Consider the following 20,158-nt stretch of genomic DNA (forward strand, 5'->3'; position numbering starts at 1 on the left):
AGCCTTCGCGCAGGTTACAGAGAAGGAAGTTCGCGGCTTTGTCTGGAAGAACATCATCTGTCGCCACGGTCTACCATACGAGATCGTGACAGACAACGGATCACAGTTTATGGCCGGAAATTTTAAAGATTTCTGCAACAAATGGAACATCCGACTAAGCCCTTCGACGCCGAGATATCCTCAAGGAAACGGACAAGCAGAATCCTCGAACAAGATTATCATCGACGGAATCAAGAAGCGCCTTGACCTCAAAAAAGGACATTGGGCCGATGAACTTGACGGCGTGCTCTGGTCGCACCGGACAACCCCCCGAGGAGCGACAAAATCTACTCCTTTTTCACTCGCTTACGGGATGGAGGCAATGGCTCCAGCCGAGGTCAACGTAACAAGTCTCCGCCGGTCCAAGATGCCTCAGCATGTCGAGCTTAATCAAGAGATGCTGCTAGATGCCCTAGATGGGCTAGAGGAGAAGCGCGACCAAGCCTTACTTCGAATCCAAAACTACCAAAACCAAATCGAGAGTTACTACAACAAAAAGGTCCGATCGCGTCCTCTCGAGCTCGGCGATCTGGTTATGAGAAAAGTCTTTGAGAACACCAAGGAACCCAACGCTGGAAAACTCGGCGCAAATTGGGAAGGACCGTATAAGATCACTCGAGTCGTCAAACCAGGAGTATATCGACTCGAAACTTCCCGCGGAGAAGCAGTTCCACGAGCTTGGAACTCCATGCATCTTCGTCGCTTCTACTCGTAAAACGAGTACCCTTTCAGAACGAGTAAAATGATCTACATCACCGTTTTACTCGCAAAAAAAAAAAAAAAAAAAAAAAAAAAAAAAAAAAACCGAGTAGATGCACCCTACGGTCACTTCTACTCGTCCAAGTAAATGACTACCAAGTCACTTTTACTTGGACCAAAATGAACTACGAAAGGCTTGATCCTCCCCGGAGGTACGTAGGCATCCCCTCTACGGGGTCCAGCCCCAACCTAACAAAAATACATCTCGTCTCACTCCCTCGAGTAAAAAATGACGAGAGCCAAATGATGCTAGCCCCTTAACTCGAAAGCGGCGCACGAGCACTCATCCCACTTAGTCGACGATATCCTGATCAGATATCGAACGAAGGGAAAAACAGAGTTCTGCGTCACCGATGCTCGAGGCATTGACCGACTCACGAGCGAAATTTCTGGATCTTATTGCAAATCGAAGAATAATGAGTTGGCCGACCAAATTTCTCTCGGTTACCGCGGAGCATCCAGATACCTTTTCCTCGGAAACTCGTTAAAAGTCCTTGCCTTGTTTTTTCTTTGTTATTTAGTTACAGACAAGGCTAACGGGAACGACTTAACGAGAAACGAGTTACGATTCGAAGCAAAGCAAACATTTGATAAAAGCCTTTAAAAAAAAAAGGGGTAAACATCCCGAGTATCGAACAACAAGACCCATATGGGCCAACGGTACATAAAGGTTCAAAGGTCTCAACGAGACCGAAGTACAACATAAAGAGCGAAAGAAGTTACAACAAACAACATTGATTATTAATCGACCACAGGAGGATCCTTGTCGCCACTGCCGTCACCCTCTCCGGGACCCGAGACGCGGCCAAACTTTGTTGGGATTGACTCGGTAACATTCGCAGCTGGCGTCTCAGTTGGAAGGTCGTCTCCCTTCCCCGGGTCTTCCGACGAGGAAGCCGACGAGCTGGCATTCTTCGATGCCTTCGCAGAGGAATCGGTCAGCACGATGGTAGGCACGGCCCCGTCCTTCTGAACAACCGGTCCCACTGATGTTCGCTCCGTCGGATCGACACCTTGGTCGGTGTGCTGGTTGGAAGATACGGCCGTCTGAGCGGGCTTCTCCGTCGGACCTGCAGATCGGGGATCTCGGTCGGCGAGGGGAGTGCGAAGGGCAATGGCAGCCTCTGAATCGATCAAACCAATGTTCGATCCAAATGGGTCGAGCTGACGCCAAATCTCTTCGATCAGGAACCGAGACTCCAACACTAATGGGGAGAGGCGAAGATCTTCTGCTGGAATTTCCTTTACTTCCAAGCGTTCTGCTTCCTCTTCATAATGCCTCTCTTGCCCAGCGAAGAAATCGATGGTTTCCTGCGGGATCTCGACACCTGAGGCCTTAATCTGCTCGAGACATTTCCTTGTTCCAAAGGCTTGACTATAGAGACACCGAGCATCGTCGTATTTGTCCCTTTTGTCCTCACGAAGGGAAATCCTGTGAAAGCGTTTCTCGGCTTTAGCGATCATGGCAATCAGCACGCGAACCCTCTCGTGCGTGACCTCGTATTTACGAGATTTCCTAAGCCTGTCCATCTCCTCGGAATGCCTTAGCAATTCCGCAGCCATTTTTGCCTCTAGATCAGCCTTTTCCTTCCGCTGCTTATCCACCACGAACTCGAGATTGTTCATCGCCTCCTTACACATCTGCAGTTCAGCCGCGTCAGATGTTCGCGTCTCGTCAAACGCTTTCCTGAGAGATTTCTCCCGAGCAATGGCTTCAGCCTTTTCCCGCGAAGACACCCGAAGAGCCTCCTCCGCTTTCTTCTTGGCTTCTTCGCTCTCACGGATCTGCTCTCTAGCCCGCCTGAGGGCTGAGTCATACTTCCCAACCAGAACATTCCAGTCGCCGTGACTCTGATCAAAACACAAAAACAAAAAGAGACTTAGCCAAAATAATTTAAAGTTCAGAGAAGAAGGAAACGAGCAACTACTTACCTTTACCGACGAGCAAGAAGCATGTTCATATTCATCTTTGAAGATGAGGTCCCCCACTGAAGGAAGCAGATCGGGACCGCCTTTGACTAGCCGTAGCAAACGAGCGCAATCCTCCGGGTAACAGGCCAGCGGGAGCTCTCGGTTGAACTCGAACTTGAACCCATCCTCCGGGGTTTCCTTGGGACGGCCGGACACACGGGTCTCAGAACCTTCCGTGATGTGAGCCGAAGAGTCGCCCCTCAGAGGGACTCGCGGTCTTTCAGAAGCTGGCAACCCCTTCGAAGTCTCCGAGAGGCCCTGATCACCCACTAAGGCTCCGCGATTCTGCTGAGGGCCCTCTCGTCTTCTCCGACGCAAAGCGATGGTCTCGTTTTCATCATCATCCGAGGTCTCAACCTCGGGAGTAGCGTCAGGGACCAAAGCTTGGAGTTCCTCCTCGCAAACCGAAGATGGTCGGGGCACGGAGAAATCTTGCTTCTTCGTTTTCTTCTTCCTAGGAACGTCTTCCGCAGGTGGTTCCGCGGCTTTCCTCTTCTTACTACCCTTCTTAGAGGAGTTATCCAGATCGGTTTGACCTATCTCATTGGACTCTTTCCGAGTCTCCTTGCTCTTCTTCTTCTTCGAGGCTTTTCCCTGAGAAGAGCCACCGGTAGGCGCCCGCTCGGCGGTAACGGGGACAGTGTCCGCAATCTCGACTCCTGCAGAGCCGTCAGTACCCTTTTTGGCACCTATCTTCCCCGCCGCAATAAGACTAAGATCGGGCAGTTGTTTCATTGTTCGGGCCTGATTGATTTCCTTTTGCTCGGCTCGTGTAAAAAGAGACAACCGTTTCGAAGTCGATCGATTGATGAGAGGAAGCAAATCCGAAATCCAATGCTCTGCAAAAGAAAATCCCTAATAAGATGTTATTCGCTTGATAGGAAACACAAAGGGGGAGTGAGAACTTACGACTCGCAATCCGCTCTACAGATCTTTGAATTCTCTCCCGAGTAAAATCCTCCCAGTGATCTTGCCTCTGCAACGCGACAATCCGAGCACTCTCCTTCCAATTCTCGGGGTACGTAGCGAGATTCGGGTGACCAACTACAAAAAAAATATACGCGTTAGACGAGTACACGCCACAATCGTCACATAAGACAGCGTGCAGTACCCATCTCTGCATTCCAGAGAACGCGGTAACCAGACTTCGGAGGCTCTTCGAATGCTGATCTGTTCGACTTCACGTAGAAGTACGAGCGTTGCCAGTCTGAAGTTTTGGTCGGATACCCCGTGACCACGTTATAGTTTGGGCGCATCCTCGTCGAGACGAGCCCATCGTCGGAAATCGAAACTGAAGTCAATTCTTCAAACGACCTCACACTCATCGATGTCCCTGCCTCAGCCGCGATCACCGATAAAACGACCATCAACCGGAGAGAACCGTTCATCAACTGGCTTAAAGCGACTCCTCTGCGGAACGCATAAGCCGTGACGATTCGGGGAATTGGGAACCATAACTTCGTGTCGTTCCTAAAATACGACTCGTAAATGCACTGATACCCCTTCGGAGGCGACCAAGGCCTCTGATCCCGCTTTGGAATGATGAACGAGACCCCGTGTGCGTTGAGATCTCGGAGGATAGCTTCCACCGACTCCACGGTGGATTTCGTCCTCTCGACGTTGGACCAATCTTGTCCGTCGACGACCGAAGGTCGAATTCTCCAGACCTCCAGTGGACTCTCCTCGGCGAAGATGTTCCCGGGATAATAGCTGATCGGAACAATCGAAGTGTCAACCGCTTCGTGACCGTCGTCATCACCCCGGAACTGTTCTCTCGCCTCCGAGACCAAGAGACGCTGCGATAAGTCCATATTTCCCGTATCCATCATCGCTTCGTGATGGATATCGTCAGAATCCCGAGAAGATACCGCCCCCTTTCCCTTTTGTTCTCGCGTCAAACGATGAGATGACGACATCTCGGATAATCGCAGATCTAAAAACAGAGATAAAGAGAGAGAAGGAGCGTAGAGAGAGAAAGTACCTTTAGCGCTGCGGAGAAAAATGAAAAGAAGTGGAGAGGGGGGGAGAGCTATTTATAGGGAGAGATAAGCGCGGAGATCAAGGCGTCATCATTACGCCTAATAAGGCCTAAGTGGGCCTAAACCCAATTAGGCGCGTGATCGACAGATGCGCCGGTCCGTCTTCTCGACCCGTAAGCGTTTATCTCACGATCGCAACGCGTGAGAAACGGACGCGTCAATCCATTCTCTCGATCGAGAAGTATCAATTGAACGGATCGACTCTTCAACGATCAGTCGCTTGCTCGGATTGGACCTTTTGTTCTCCGAACTACAGACACCAAATTCATCGAAGGTCGATTGCTCGACCATCAATAAACTGGGGGGGGACTTACTGTTGGGGATGGATTTAACCCATCCACAAAGCCCATCGAACAAAGAGCCCAGTCCAGCAAACCGAGTCGACGTCGGCGCAGAAGCCGATTCTCGAGGCTTCAACTTAACCAGGAAGCGCCGTTAGTCGAAGCGGAGAGCAAGCGAAGCGAGGTTGATCGACTAAACGGCTCGGAGCGAGCATCTCATAATCAGGCCCGAAGGGCCGACAAAGCCCAATCAGTAAAAAGAGATTAGGTTAAGGTAATCGAACAGAGTATAAAAGGAGAGGAAAGCAAAGGAGAAAGGCATCGACACTTAGCTACACAAACTTAGCGGCGAGATTAGGGTTTATCATCCGTACAATCATCTCTCTGCTATTTGTACTTTTCCGGTTTAAGCTCTCACGAGCTCCGGCTTGCTTTTACTTTCTCCACCTTTGTAACATCATCTCGAAATCTAATAAACGCCTCTGTTCGACCCATTTCTAGTATTGTTTACTTCACCCGAGACCAAACTCACCTTAAACAGCCATTTCGTTCAAGCGCTATGGCAATCTCTTTGGCTTGATCCTCACTGAAACCTCCCATGCTCCCGAAGCAGAGGAACACAACTGATCTATCCGGCTGGTCATCGAGCCACCGTAGGATCTCCGTTTGTTTATCGTCGGCCAAGTCTAAACCGTTGTTTTCGACACTTAAAACCGGCCCAACCGCGTAAACCGTGGGAAGATTATTATCTCCGCTGGAGAGGAAACTCATAGCTTGTGGCTCAAGTTCAGCAAACGTGTTCACCAAGAAACCTTTAGTTTCGCGGAATCTTCTGGCTTGCCTTAGAAAAACAGGTAACCACTCCTTGTTTAACAACACGGATGGGAAGCACTTGGCTGGTAAAGAGCGAGTCAGACAAGGTACTTCCAACTCAGTGTCTGAATCTTTCAACTCGCTGATGATGTCGCACTTCTCAACGTCGCAAAGATACTGCACATGTATCTGTAATCCAAAAAACGTGGCGTTGGAAGGATAGAACAAGTATGTCGGAACGCCAAAGTCGTTCGCAACGTCAATCATCGTCGTGCAGAAAATGTCCATCACGAAGCCAGCAAGCCGGCTAGAGGGAGGTTGAGCAGAGTCAGTGAGTTTAGCCACCGTAGCTTTCACCACCGGTTTATAACTCTCCATGTAGGAGATGAAATTAGGCTCGGCGTCAGGAGAGTTTGGTCTATCGGCAGATGATATGAAGCTGAAGCGAAGGCGGTCATTGGAAGTTGTGGAGAGAGAAGCGATGTAGGAGGAATAGCTTGTGGTTTGGAATCCGTGCATGGAAGGGATGATGATGACGGTGATGGAGAGATGATCATCGTTGTCAAGGAGGAGCTTAGCAACCTCCACTAGTGGCCGGAGGTGGCCGTCACCAGTTGATGGTATGAGGACTAGCTCCAGTTTCATTTAGTGGTTTTTGAAAAATAGTTGAGAGAGAAAGGTATGGCCTAATTAGTGAAATACTTTTCTTCACAGTTAGAGAGTTCTACGAGCCTATGGCTTCTTAAATACAAAATTCTACCTGTCAACAAAAATCTTATGATTCAATCACTAGCTGCCATTTGTCTAATATCCATTAGCGACGAATGGCAAGCCAATAGAATTATATTTTCTTCCCTTTGAGGGGCTGCTGTTTGATTTCGTTGCTATGTTGAAATTGTTTTGCAGAGACGAATCAGATTTCGATGAGCTGATGGGCTTTCCGATATCTAGATTTTGAGATTTTGGACCTAGGATGATATTTGCATGATTGCATCGTTTGAGGTTTTTTGGTTGTAAGTTAAACCAAATGCAAATCCCTCATTTATGAGTTTTTTTTTTCTTCTCTTAGCACCAATGTTTCTAAAACCGGACCGACTGATAGTTAAAACGGGTTCGACCATAAACCGGTTACATAGCCGGGTTGGATCTAATAACTGGGTCAGACATAAACAAGTCATGTAGCTGGATTGAGATCTGAGAGTTATTAAACTGATAAAAACCATTAAACTATCAAAAATCTATAAATCATCCATATAAACATAAACTAGTTTATATTTATAATTTTTTATGTTTTAAATTCATTTATATTTTAACTATGTATCATATTTACTAACGTTAATTTTAAATAGCCAACATAAATCATTTTATCATGATGTCAAAAACATAAATTAGGGCTGGGAAAATAAACCGAACCTGAAAATCCGAACCGAACCAAATCCGATAAAAACAAATCCGAACCGATCCGAACCCAACACAAATACCGAATGAATCTTGTTTTATGGTATTTCGGGTTATGTGTATTATCGGAATCGAACCCAAACCTAAATGGATATCCGATAAAATTCGAAACATTCAAAATCCCAAAAAATACTTGTACCAAACATGATCTCAATTTCTAATATGTTTCTAAAATATACTAAGATATTATTGAACATCTAAAATAATTATCTATTACATGACGGTTGATGGTTGAAGGTGGCTTTTGATGCTTGAAGTTTTTAGATTTTGGTTTTATTTTCATTGAATAATGTTTCTCATTTCATGAGAATTTGGTTTTCGTTTTATACTTTCATTTATTTGGTTTTCTTTCTATCAGTAACTATGTTTACCTTTCGTATCATTTTGAATGATCACGTTTGATGTTCCTTTCTTATTTTTGAATCGATTTTACTTATGTTTTAGTTACAAAATAGGTACAAATCATGTACTTTAAAACCGAAGAATCGATTTTACTTATGTTTTGGTTATAAAGTAGGTACAAACCAGGTACTTTTAAATCGTAGAACCGATTGAGATCCGAACCCGAAGTACGTCGGGTTGTACCGGTTCTTTGAAAATTTACTAACTCCGATCCGAACCCGATAGAACCCGAACCGGTCCCGTACCAAACTCTTATATAACTCGAATGGGGCTGATTTTTATAGACCCGAAAAACCAAAATCCGATTGGACAAAACCAAAACCCGATTGGAATCCCAAATATCCATGCCTAAAATAAATCATTTTATCATTTAAGACAAAGCGAAGAATAAAAATCATTGAAGAGATTCTCAAAGGATCTGATTTGACAGTTAGACGATTTTAAGGTTGTTTTATCCAATACTTGTTTGTAAATATTTTCTTGGAAGTGTGGGAATCTCTGATTAATCATACCTCAAATAATTGATCGGTTACGTACCTTTAATAATATTTGAACTAACGTTAAGTGATGTATTATCAACTTTGCAACAATTTATCCAGCTCTTAAGGAGCTGGGAAATTATTGAATCTATTGAAGATTGAACATTGTCTTGATGTACTGGATTAAAAACCCAAAAAGGTTAAATCTCTTAACCGATGCCCATTTTAATATGCAAAACTATGAAGCTTCTTAATCAAAACTGAAACGAACTAACTGAATATATAAATTCATTTTAAACAGCATTTAATATTACGTCTAATCATAACCAAATTGATTAGACACTGCATCTATTACGTTTAATATATTGTGATGGATATTGTTTTAGGTTTCAAATGGTTTATATTAGTTTGTTGTATAAGAATAAATTATTGTTGAGGACTTGATCGATCACCTAACACGAAGGGTGTTTTATATGCTTTACTGGCTGATACAGACATTTTTGGAAAAACAGGCCTAGTGATATAGAGTGCACTGAATACTGCATGGTTTGACTTAAATTTAGAATGCCTTCCGACAAATGCAAGAGAATATTATATGTTACAGGATTACCATGGAAATTGAATGAGTCGACCGCCAAATCTAAACTGGCCAAATAGCAACTTTGTTTACAGTGAATTCATGACATATAGGTCTATACTAAACCCTAATTTTTTTTACTACTAAGCTATCACTACTTAGTTTTTAGCACGAAAATTTAACAAATATAGGTCTATACAGCAAGGAAGATATTCAAGAGGTCAATATATGAATCCCGAAAGTAATCGAATCAGTAACAAGTAATCAAAATGATAAAACTAAAACGCAAACGAATACATGCAAATAAATTTTATTTCACGAATCGAATCCTTATAAGTCTAAATCGAAATCAAAGCAAAGATGAAATCTAAGCAAACAAGAAATGAAAACATGAAATAAAATAATGAAAACATCTCTTCGATTTGAGCTAACTATTGAGAGAGATGGCGCAATGTGGACCTCCGATATATACCTTCAGCGACGGAATGGACTCTGAATTGGCGGATGGGAGAGGCGGACCAGTGTTTCGATTTGGAGAATGGAGCTCACTTGATTTTAGAGTTCTATGAGAAAGAGGGGATAATTAGGAAAGATAGAGGGAAAACACGATTAGAGAGAAGGAAAGTGAGTTGATTAATGATTTTCACTAAGTGTTTACGCAGAAAAGCTAATTTTAGGTTTCTGCTTAATGAAACTCTATCATAGCGTTTATACAACGCTATTATACTCCACATTTTTTTTTTAATAATCTACGATAGCTGTTCAGTAAAACAAGCTATCGTACTGTGCTATCAATGTGGACTTCTTTTGTAGTGTACGAAATATATATTTTAAAAAAAAGTCTGAATCTGACATCAATTCTTTTAGCCAAATATAGAGATGCCGTAAACCTGTATATGTAAGTTGAAACTATTTTAATTGAAAAGGAAGAAAGTATATCACTTCTCCAACCATCTTAAGGTAAGGAAAGTACATCACTTCTCCAACCATCTTAAGGTAAGGACTATACATATATACACAGATGACCTATGAGATATGCGTCGACATTATATACACATATGGAGAGAGAGCGAGAGATATGTACATAATATATATTTGGATAATGTAATTTGATTTGAATGATTGGTTATGAAGTTATGAACTACTCTATAACATTTGTTTTTAGCTTATTACGTTTGGAAGCTTGGAGCTCGGACGGCTAACAGAACAGTTCATATATAATAAAAAGTGTGTCAAACATTTGGTCAGATTTTATTCATTTTTAAACCATAAATATAATTTTGAATATGTAATGTAATGTAGCATTTAATAAAGTAGTTAGATTGATGAATTTCTATACTGGCCCGAACTTTCAAATTTTTTTTTAAACGGATCAATTGTACCAACTTCGTGTGAAGATATTAATTTCAGTCGTATAATCTTATCATGTCTACATTAAACGAAATGTATCTATATAATTGTAACATCATGAGTTGTTATATATGGAAAGTTTTAAGATGATTGATTTGACTATCTATGTTACCAAAGTTGACTTATTTTTCCGTCACAAATTCGTTTAGAACTCCAGAGTTAAACATGCTTAGGTTGGAGTAGTGAAAAAATGAGTGACTTATCAAGAATTGATTTGTGATATGTGTGAGTGAGGCTAAAGCACAAAAAAGATCATATGGTGATTGTAGGGTTAGTAAACAATGATTTAGTGCCTTTAATAAATTAATGCACCGACTGTTGGAACGAGATGGGTCTACAGGCCGAAAGAGCAGACGTGGGTGGCCCATTAACCTTGGAACGAAATGGGCCCACAGGCCGAGATAGCAGACGTGGGTGGCCCATTAACCGTGGACGGTCGGAGCGTTATAATAATCTTTCCCATACGGTAGACGCATAATCTACATATATAACCTTCAATGACCTAGGTATAACTCTCTCAAAACTTTATAGAGATAGATAATCGTGTGTCGATTTCCGAAAGCTTTCTTTAATATGCTTTATGAAATGGTAGCTCCTCGATATGTTTACAAACATATACGTTGTAGGATTTACAAATATCCCACCGATATGCGCTTATATATATTTACACAAACTATATATATATAATTAATCACTTACACACCACGATGTACCCACTTTCAAGCAAATATATTCAAGACGGGTACATATATAAGCACCACCAAGTTCACAAGGGTGTTTAAATTAGAATTGATTATCATTCAGAAGCGACCATTAAAGTTAGCCAACATGGAAATAGGAACGACACATAATCCTCTACTCCTCAAGTCCATATTGTTGTTATTGTTGTTGATGTTTCCTTCTCCAAGATTCCTCGTCATCGTCATACTTTGTTCATACCCTTCTTGGATTTGGATCTGATTATCCACCATGCCTCTCGTAGTTCTCTACAATACCACACATCAAAAACATATTTACGTGTTATCTCCGTTAGATATAATGTAAGATTGTTGATACGAAAAGATCATTGAACCTTCTTATAATCAGACAAACAAATATTGATTTTTTTTTCTAATAATAAAGGAACAAGTCTGCCTTAATAAAGTATTGTGCAATATGAAACTTCTTTTTATTTTCCGTATGTATTATAAAAGAATTTAATTCAAATGGATAGATAGAACATGTAATATATATGTATGAAAGAAGAGTAGAGAGATTACCATAACGAAACTAGAAGAGACATAGTCCTCAGTTTTTCTAGGAAGCGTCTGAATATGTTCAACCTGACTGACCTGTTCAATACCATTCACATAAAATTGTAATTTGCTCTAACTACTATTAAGGGAGATACTACAAAAAGAGATAAATAAAAAGGCATAGTAATTATTTGAGGTTTATGTGTCATGATAATCAATCATGTCTTACAATCTTATTAAAACTTATAAAGAGTCCATCGATTTGCACCAAAAGAAAATATAAAAGAAATTTATGATAAAATTTTCAACCTTGGATCATGTTGTATTTGGATTAGGTTACCTTAGGGCTATTAACCGGAGAGCTAGCCGTGTCCTCTAGAGAGTCATCCTCAGAAATCTTTTTGGTTCTTGCTTTCCCAAACTTCAACTTGGCCGGAAAATTAACTGGAAAGTTCCGGCCGGAAAAGGCGTCAGTGGCGGCGTCGGAGATCAGAGAAGGAGAGACGCCAAGAAGCGAACAAGAACTCTTGTCTTGATGATCGCTGTCTTCACAATGAGTTCTGTATTGATTTGAGAAATCGTCGAGATAAGTTGTCCATCCACTCTCTTCTTCATGATCACCAGCATGATGATGATCATGATCATCAATATCAACAACATCATCCTGATGATCGAAAGGGGAGTGATTTTGTTCATAAGTATTACAAGAGAATGTATCCATCATGTGGAGAAAGGAGGAATAACCCAAGATAAAATGGAATAGTTCTTTAAGTGGTTGTGTTGGATATATATATATATATATATATATATATATATATATATATATATATATAGAGGTCGTTAAATTTCATGGTATTTTAAAAAGGCGAAATAAAATTAATTGGAGAGATAACAATCGGAATCTTGATGTAGTCATCACCTACGTTGCAGGGAAGCTTCATCGGACGTCCGCTTCCCGCTTCGGAATCGGAATCGGAATCGGAACCTTGTGGAAGCTTGCGGAATCTCGCTTCCAAAACGTTTCTAAAATATTCTCTTTAAAAACTTGTTGAAAGCTTATGATTCCATTTTGGAATCACGCTTCCGTTTAAAAAATAAATACAATGTATATCAATAAAATATAAAACCATAGTTTTAATCTATATAAAATAAAAAAAATTAATAGTAATGAATATTGAGTTATAAATATACAAATATCAAAAATAATACTATAAATTATCTTTATGCATTGAGATTTTTTATTAAAGATATAGCACATATTGAAAATTATATGATTTAAATTAAAAATAATTAATATAATATTTTTTGTAAACATAATTTATGTGTATTTTTACAGTTTTAATATAAAATCATTTCAAAATTATTATAAATGAATAAATGTTTTATTTCAAATTTAAATCATATAATTTTTAGTCCTAATTTTCTAAAAAATTTACATATATATATATATATATATATGGATATATATATATATGGATATACGCTTCCAACACGTACCCGCTTCCTAATATTTTAAAAAATATCGCTTCTGCACTTCCTTACGCTTCCGCTTCCACGTACCCGCTTCCGTTTCCATGTAACATAGGTCATCACATGGATCCCAAAGCGTTGATCAACATTATTGATGAAAAACCAAAAGCCAACGAGGGACTTCTGAAGAAGTTCCATGTGACATTAAGCTACTTTAGAAATGATGTTTAAGTTCTAACATAATTCATACATTTTTTAGTGAAAAACCGATATACAAGTCCATTTTTATTTTCTAAAATATTTGCATATGTATACAAATATGTGGAACAAAACGTTTACATTATTTTTTCAAAAGTAGGATATTGTTAAACTTAAGATTTGTATGGTTTTGTTCTTCTCAATGATGTCTTCTTATCAGTCGTTTTGACCCTTTAATAAACTTAGATGAGATTTGCCCCAACTTACGTTGATTTGTGGCCATTTATATATTATTAGATGAGACATTGCTTTCCATCAAATTCATTTATGCAAGTTAACAATGTTGAATGGTATGAGTATATATTATATACATTATGTAAAATGATTGATGATGATCAAATAAAACGTAGACAAAACCAACACCAAACCACCACGAGGATTACATAAAGGAATTTTCTAAATAAAAATGAACTCATTAAGGGTTGGTCAGTGTGAAAAGTAATACAAATACTCAAATAGCCCAATATGCCTTCCTGATGTGGCCACCAGATTTGTAGTTCTTTTTGCTACTTCAAAGAATAAATAAATAATTAAACCCAACTTGTTAAAGGGAAAACTTTTATTAAATTTGTAACCGAATACAAACCAAAATAAAAGGAGAGGGGAGGAGGAATGTTATGTTCGTTGAACTTGACTACGTTTGATGTTGCGTGAGAATGGCAATGCCAAATATGTAGACTTTCTTTCTTTTATCGTTTGGCCGTTACAAAATGATGACACTTGAAACAGTTTGGAATTGGATGTGATGTGCACAAACATGTGAAAATGGAATACGATGACGGATTGTTTGTCACCTTATAATAATGGATCACTTTTATAACGGAACTTTGGATAATAACCATTTGTAGTGGTGAAATTGGTCGAGTAGCTTGTAACTTTTTCGTAAGCCATGTTACAAAAAAAAATACCTTTTTAGTAAACTGACGTAATAGTTATGCAATTGGACGAAAGCTTCTATCAATCAAACACACAAATTTCGAGATACAAAGGAAAATATAAATAATAGGAATACAAATTTACGTGATCAACTTTTTTTTTGGATGAATGTGATTTAACTAAATTTTTTTTTTATAAAGAATGATAAATGGTTTTTGAGATTTTAAGAATGGAAAATTGAAACAAAGAAAAATCGAGATATTTATTAAAGCAGAGTGTTGAGCTTTTGTGGTTTCATCTGCTGATTTGTGGAGCAAACCATCTGCATATCACATCTTCAAACTCTTGGATCCTTGCTCTTCTAATGGAAACGATGCGGTTCCTTACAACTTTTGTCCACAAGTTTGATTAGGGCTGATATCATCAGAGAAATTTCACCATGTCTGCATTTGTTCTCTCTCCAAAGAATTGCTTTACGTGATCAAAAACGCTACGAGTAAATAATTAACAAGACTAGTTTTTATAAAGAAAATGGGAGAATTCGGATTAATCTTCTAACTTGAGAGTGAGAGCTTGAACTCTAGTGTCTATAGATGTGAGTAGGTAATATTAGGCCACATAAATAAATTAATAAAAAATCAAAAGCGAAATGGTATTTACTATTCTGGAATTTACTGGAACCAAAATTCTCCAGTGGTGATCGAAAGCGGAAACATTACAAAAATAATAAGAAAAATGTCACGATCTCCTCTCTTTTTTTCCATGCTACTTTTCTCTCAGTACCATTTTTTCTCTGTTTTCTTTTCTTTTTTCTTGTTTTTTTGAAAGAAAATAATGAAGAAAGCGGGCGAAATCTCCGCCGCATCATCTCTCCATTTCGCTTTTAAAACGGCTAGAAACGGTGCTCCGATCATCCCACGGCGGTGAATGAAAAATAAATCGGATTTTTTCTTTTATATATATATATATATACAAAAACTTGTGGAAGATGCTAGAAGTCGATGAGTGGTTCTCCGATGGTGAGATTCCTCTCAACCGTCCATGGCAAGTCGAAGAGCTTGGCCGTGACAAACTTGAAAATCTTATTTACGTTTATGTTGTATGAAGCACTCGAGAAGAAGAGCGTCGCGTTTAGCGCCTTCGCATAGGTTCTCGCCTGGCTAGCAATAGTCCATTGAAGATCAATAGGAAGCTGAATAAACTCATCAAACTTGGTTCCTACCATTACTGGGATTGCCGTCTGCACAAAAAAAAGCACATCAATGTTTTGCTTTGCCCTCATCTAACATATCAGTTTTACAATTCTATTTGGATTTAAAACTCTGAATCTTAAAACATATTTAGATCAGTTAACAATTCAAGTTCATATAACAAGACTAACTATAAAGAGATAAAAATGGTAAATGCTAGTGATGTGTATGAAATTTAAATCTCTCACCTGATTATACTTTCTAGCTTGTTGATACCAGCCAATAACACTGCATAATGACAAAGATAAAAGGAAGTTTAGCCTCAACAATTTTTTTCAAAATCTTTTCATGTTTTAAAAAGCCTTAAACAGTAATTTGTACCTGTTAAGAGTGCAACGACTGGTGAGATCGAACATGAAGAGAATGGCTACAGAGTCCTTGCAAGCCATGGGGATTTGATCCCGTGATCTCTCAGCTCCTGTAAAAATGTTAATTTAACTTTCTAATTAAGCTAAATATTCCACCAAGACTAAAGTATCATAACATTTCTAACATTACATAATCTATTCTTACAGAAAAATGTTACCTTCTAGTTCCCAGATGCTGTAGGAAATGCGAGCACCTCCCATGGATAACATCTTGTCCGTACAACTGATCCCTTTCTCCAACTCTCTCATCTCAACTTCTTTCTCTTCCCCAACATATTTGGCCTTCATAATTAAAATCACTATTAAATATATATATATATATATATATATATTTATAAGTAATGAAAATTGAAAATTCCAATTTTAAGAATTAACATTCAGTTCGGTCGGTTTGAACCCGGACACAACAAGTAACCCCTTTATTATTTTGGTTCCGATTAATGACTTTTTTAAAATGATTTTAAAACTCGAAAAATTGAAAGAGACTTAATGACTTTTAATGTAAACTAACCAGGAAGCAAGTTTTTCCGATCTGGGGATCTCCTAAGAGGCTGATCTTAAGAGAAACCAGATCCGAATCTGATCTCCGGTGGCTGTTATCGTGTTCGTGCACCGATGTACGGCGTATGACGGGGATGGGAGGAGGCTGAGGACGAGAGACAGGCGGAGACGGAGTGGTGGCGCGTGACAGCAATGAATATCTCCCTGATCTTTTGGAAGAGAAAGCGACTATTCTGCTCCAGAGAAGTCGCGTGAATCGACGGAGAATCAATATCCGACGGTTCACTCTGTTCCTGAGATTGTTGATTCGAACGATTCTAAGACAGGACTGAGCCATTTTGCTATCTCTCTCTCTCTCTAGAGTGATTATAAGAATGGAGAATGTTTTCAAGAATCAAAGAAGAAGATGCAGAATTGAGAGGATATAGAAAGTAGGATGCAGGTTCAAGAAGATGTGATGATGGCCAGAGAGAAGCTGATGGGTTCCATTTTGGCCATGAAAAAAGGGAAAGGGGAGCGAGAGAAAAGGAATATACGTGAAAGCTTCTTTAGGTTTATGTGTTTCCTCATTTTTTCCCGGAAGGGACGACGACACACTTTAAAAGCTTTTTTTTAATTTATTATTTATTAACATTTTTAATTTAAGTTTACGATAATTAATTAATTAATCATTGGGGGCAATTTGGAAAATTGCGTGGGCAACGAACTTTTCTGGTGTGAGAGATGAGAGGGAGATTTTTCGGATGTGACGACCACATTATCTTGGGCCTACGTTGACCTTTTAATTTGTAGAATATATAACGAAAAAGACGTAACAATTAGTCATACATTACGTGCTTTGCATTTTGTATGCTGATTTTTCTACATCTATTTAGCCTCAAAATTTTGACAAATTGAGAAACTACAACATTATTTGTTCCTGAAGTTCATATAGTATTTCATGTAGAATTGTAATCATAAATTTAAAGTCTTCTTATGAGCAAAATATAATATTTTATAGGTTATGGTGTTCCTAGTAATTGAGCTAATGATTTAGAAAAACACATTCTATAATTTTTAATTAAACACATTCTATGTTATTGAAAATACTTATAAACTTTTAATAGTTTTTATTAAGCTCTTAATGATTTAGAGAACGATTTTAGATTTAAAAAAAATACTAAAACACAATTTTGTAAGATTGAAATGTTTTCATCATTAATCTAAAAACCATCACCGTTATTCAAAGAGTATAGATGTCTGCAAAGAAACTTTCAGTTCAAAGAACACATGGAACCTTATTCGCAAACCATCATCAGAAGGGCCATGGCATACGCTGATATGGTTTAGACATGCTACACCAAAATTCAGTTTTTTTGTGTGGCTTGCGGAAAATAACAGATTAACAACATGTGATAGAATGTTGGGTTGGAACTCCAATATCTGCTTCTAGTGTGTTTTCTGCAAAGATCCGATGGAAACAAGAAATCATATGTTTTTCTCACGCAATCTTTCAAGAGAAATTTGGGTGAATCTATCAAAAGGTCTGCTGAATGGAAGGGATGAGACAGAGTGGCAGCGTCTGCTGAATCTTATGTCGGGAAAAGGACAACAACAAAAGTATTTTCTTCTACGTTACGTATTCCAGGCAACTGCGTATGGTATATGGAGGGAAAGAAATGCTAGAAGGCACGGGGAGAGTCCTCGGACAGTAGCATCTTTGATAAAAGAGCTGGATAGACAAGTGAGGGATAGAATATTTACCAAAGGAAAGGAAAGGGTACGAGGGATGTATGCAGGTCTGGCTTGCAACAAGATGAAGAGAGTCTAGAAAAATTTATAATTTTATGCCAACATAGTTGTAAAAACCGTTTACTTTTCTTTTTGAATTAATTTAACATTTCATTCAAAAAAAAAACTATCACCGTTATCCAGTATCACTTATAATACTGTTAATGTAATGAGCTCATTACATGTTTAGCAACAAAGCATGCAATGATGATGTGTCTTCATATACCCACCACATGTGAGCCATTTTTTCGTGATTACACAAATATGGGCTTCTTCCTATAATTTCGATATATTGAATCATAAGTTGAAGTTATAAAGAAAACAAGTTTAAAGATTCTTTCGACATAATCAAATTTTACAAGAATAAACAAACCATATGATTTTGGCGAATCAAATGCTGTTGATTTAATTCGGTTTAAAAGATGTTGGTTCAAATAATGAACTTTGGGTTAATAATTGAGATCCACGTGAATTAAAGAAACACGTAATGAACAAAAGGGCCAACTCAAAAACATGTCTCCGACCACTGTGGCACTGTTTCTAATTTATTAAAACCAAAATGCACTATCATCTAGTAGCTGCTAACTTTTCGTTTCTGAATGATTTACTAGAATTGGGGGATTGATTATTAGCTTTTCTTTTAGTTGGGGGATTACATTACACTTTCCAAATCAAATAATCGCACCCAGCCGGTCACGAGATTTCGAGAGCATTACTCAAAACAAGAATTTTGTATAAATTAACCTATAATGCATGAAATCGAAAGGCGGTACGCGGAAGCGGAAACGTAAAAAGCGTGCAAGCACATTTTTAAAAATATTTAAAAAATGGATACGTGTTGGAAACGTGTACATATATATAAATATAATATATTGAATCACAAAACTAAAAATGTTTAAAATGATAAAAATTCAAAGCATAATTTAAATATTGTAATTCGACATAAAATTTGACACGAACAAAAACTAAACATAACGTAAAAAATAGAGTTCAAGCTTGTACGAATAGTAATATCTTAAGCTACTAAATATGATACAAATAAGCAATTTATAATATATCACATGAATTTAACACGTTGCGACTCACGATCAAACAATGCTATATATAAACCACTTGTTGGGATCGGATAAGCAAATCACGCTAGCTCTGAACCCACACTGTTGGGGAAATAAGAAACGGACACGGCGCAGCGGAACTTAGCGGTCGTGTTTCCCCTGACCTTGTGAGAACCTGAGAGGAGAATACTTCGAAAATTGCAGGATATGATATAAGCAATAATAAAATGAGACAAGCAATTTTAACGTGGAAAACCTCTTCGATGTGAGAAGGAAAAACCACGGGACCGTAGTCCACTCAACAATCCACTATATAAATGTATGTGAGTACAACCACGTCCTCCCTGTTCAACAGCCTGAACAGAACAGAGACACTAGCTTCAAAGAGCTATCTCCAACACAAGAACAACAACAATAAGAGAGCAACACAAAGCTTCAAAACCGGCAGCAACCAAACGACCTCAGCTCACAAGGATTCCGGCAACCAGAGACTAATCCCACCGTACAAATCCAAGATGAACAAGTCAACAACACCTCTGCCAAATCTTAGCTCAATCAGAGAAGCTCTCACCGTCGGATTTACCAAACACTCAAGACAGCACCACTGAAGAACTGTGACGACCAGCTTCACGAAAACCCAGACAACAGAAGATCCAACCGTTAGAATCCAAATCCCTTCGGTGAACCTTTAACCCACTGACTGACGAAGCTTCCCACAAAATATCAGTCCGATCAGGATCCGTTTGACCCTCCAAACCTGCCTTGACAAACCCAGACGAAAATCTGCCTCTTCTCTCTTTTTCTCTCTTTTGTGTCCAGAGTCTTCTTGAGTACTCTTCTTTCTTTCTTGTATTATGTCTAACTGTTCAAACTAGGTTAAGAGACTTTATGTATGTGTCTCACTAACCCTAATAACCTCCAAAGTCCAATACTAATCTCATGGACTAATATCAATAGCCCATCACCAAGTTTGGTTATCACCAACCAAACCCATTGGGTTTCCTCCATCTAGAAGAAACCCAACAAACTCCCCCTCCGACTAGGTGGAGGAAACAGCCATTCCGGCTATCCCTCGGCATACTTCAAGCTTCCCCCTCGGCAAAGACTTTGTCATCATATCAGCTCCATTATCATCCGTATGAACTTT

The 20,158-nt window shown here is 39.1% G+C and overlaps 3 protein-coding genes across 3 annotated transcripts; all 3 read right to left on the bottom strand.

The window, feature by feature from the left end:
• Positions 1-5,617: 5,617 nt before the first annotated feature.
• LOC106355280 (UDP-glycosyltransferase 71B2-like) lies at positions 5,618-6,547 on the bottom strand. The gene has a single exon (XM_013795257.1). The coding sequence runs from the start codon at positions 6,545-6,547 to the stop codon at positions 5,618-5,620; it is 930 nt and encodes a 309-aa protein (XP_013650711.1).
• A 4,342-nt stretch (positions 6,548-10,889) lies between these two features.
• On the bottom strand, positions 10,890-12,240 carry LOC111214681 (vascular-related unknown protein 1-like). The gene is made up of 3 exons (XM_022717696.2): positions 11,804-12,240; positions 11,488-11,559; positions 10,890-11,214 (listed from the first exon to the last, which is right to left on the bottom strand). The coding sequence occupies exons 1-3, from the start codon at positions 12,185-12,187 to the stop codon at positions 11,029-11,031; spliced, it is 642 nt and encodes a 213-aa protein (XP_022573417.1). The 5' UTR covers positions 12,188-12,240; the 3' UTR covers positions 10,890-11,028.
• Positions 12,241-14,690: 2,450 nt separating this feature from the next.
• LOC111198233 (septum-promoting GTP-binding protein 1) lies at positions 14,691-16,776 on the bottom strand. Its single transcript, XM_022688839.2, has 5 exons — positions 16,197-16,776; positions 15,844-15,967; positions 15,639-15,735; positions 15,506-15,545; positions 14,691-15,307 (listed from the first exon to the last, which is right to left on the bottom strand). Exons 1-5 carry the CDS (start codon positions 16,521-16,523, stop codon positions 15,059-15,061), a joined length of 837 nt encoding a protein of 278 aa, XP_022544560.1. The 5' UTR covers positions 16,524-16,776; the 3' UTR covers positions 14,691-15,058.
• Positions 16,777-20,158: the final 3,382 nt, after the last annotated feature.

The sequence above is a fragment of the Brassica napus genome, chromosome A1 (assembly GCF_020379485.1).
Source record: "Brassica napus cultivar Da-Ae chromosome A1, Da-Ae, whole genome shotgun sequence".
NCBI classification, from domain to species: Eukaryota; Viridiplantae; Streptophyta; class Magnoliopsida; order Brassicales; family Brassicaceae; genus Brassica; species Brassica napus.

What these genes read in the sequence shown, in the direction of transcription:
- LOC111214681 (XM_022717696.2), bottom strand. Translation starts at nt 12,187, where the DNA reads ATGATGGATACATTCTCTTGTAATACTTATGAACAAAATCACTCCCCT. An exon ending in CTCCGGTTAATAGCCCTAAG is followed by an intron (nt 11,560 to 11,803) that starts GTAACCTAATCC and finishes GGTATTGAACAG; the next exon opens with GTCAGTCAGGTTGAACATAT. An exon ending in TCTCTTCTAGTTTCGTTATG is followed by an intron (nt 11,215 to 11,487) that starts GTAATCTCTCTA and finishes GTGGTATTGTAG; the next exon opens with AGAACTACGAGAGGCATGGT.
- LOC106355280 (XM_013795257.1), bottom strand. Translation starts at nt 6,547, where the DNA reads ATGAAACTGGAGCTAGTCCTCATACCATCAACTGGTGACGGCCACCTC.
- LOC111198233 (XM_022688839.2), bottom strand. Translation starts at nt 16,523, where the DNA reads ATGGCTCAGTCCTGTCTTAGAATCGTTCGAATCAACAATCTCAGGAAC. An exon ending in TCGGAAAAACTTGCTTCCTG is followed by an intron (nt 15,968 to 16,196) that starts GTTAGTTTACAT and finishes TTAATTATGAAG; the next exon opens with GCCAAATATGTTGGGGAAGA. An exon ending in CAGCATCTGGGAACTAGAAG is followed by an intron (nt 15,736 to 15,843) that starts GTAACATTTTTC and finishes ACATTTTTACAG; the next exon opens with GAGCTGAGAGATCACGGGAT.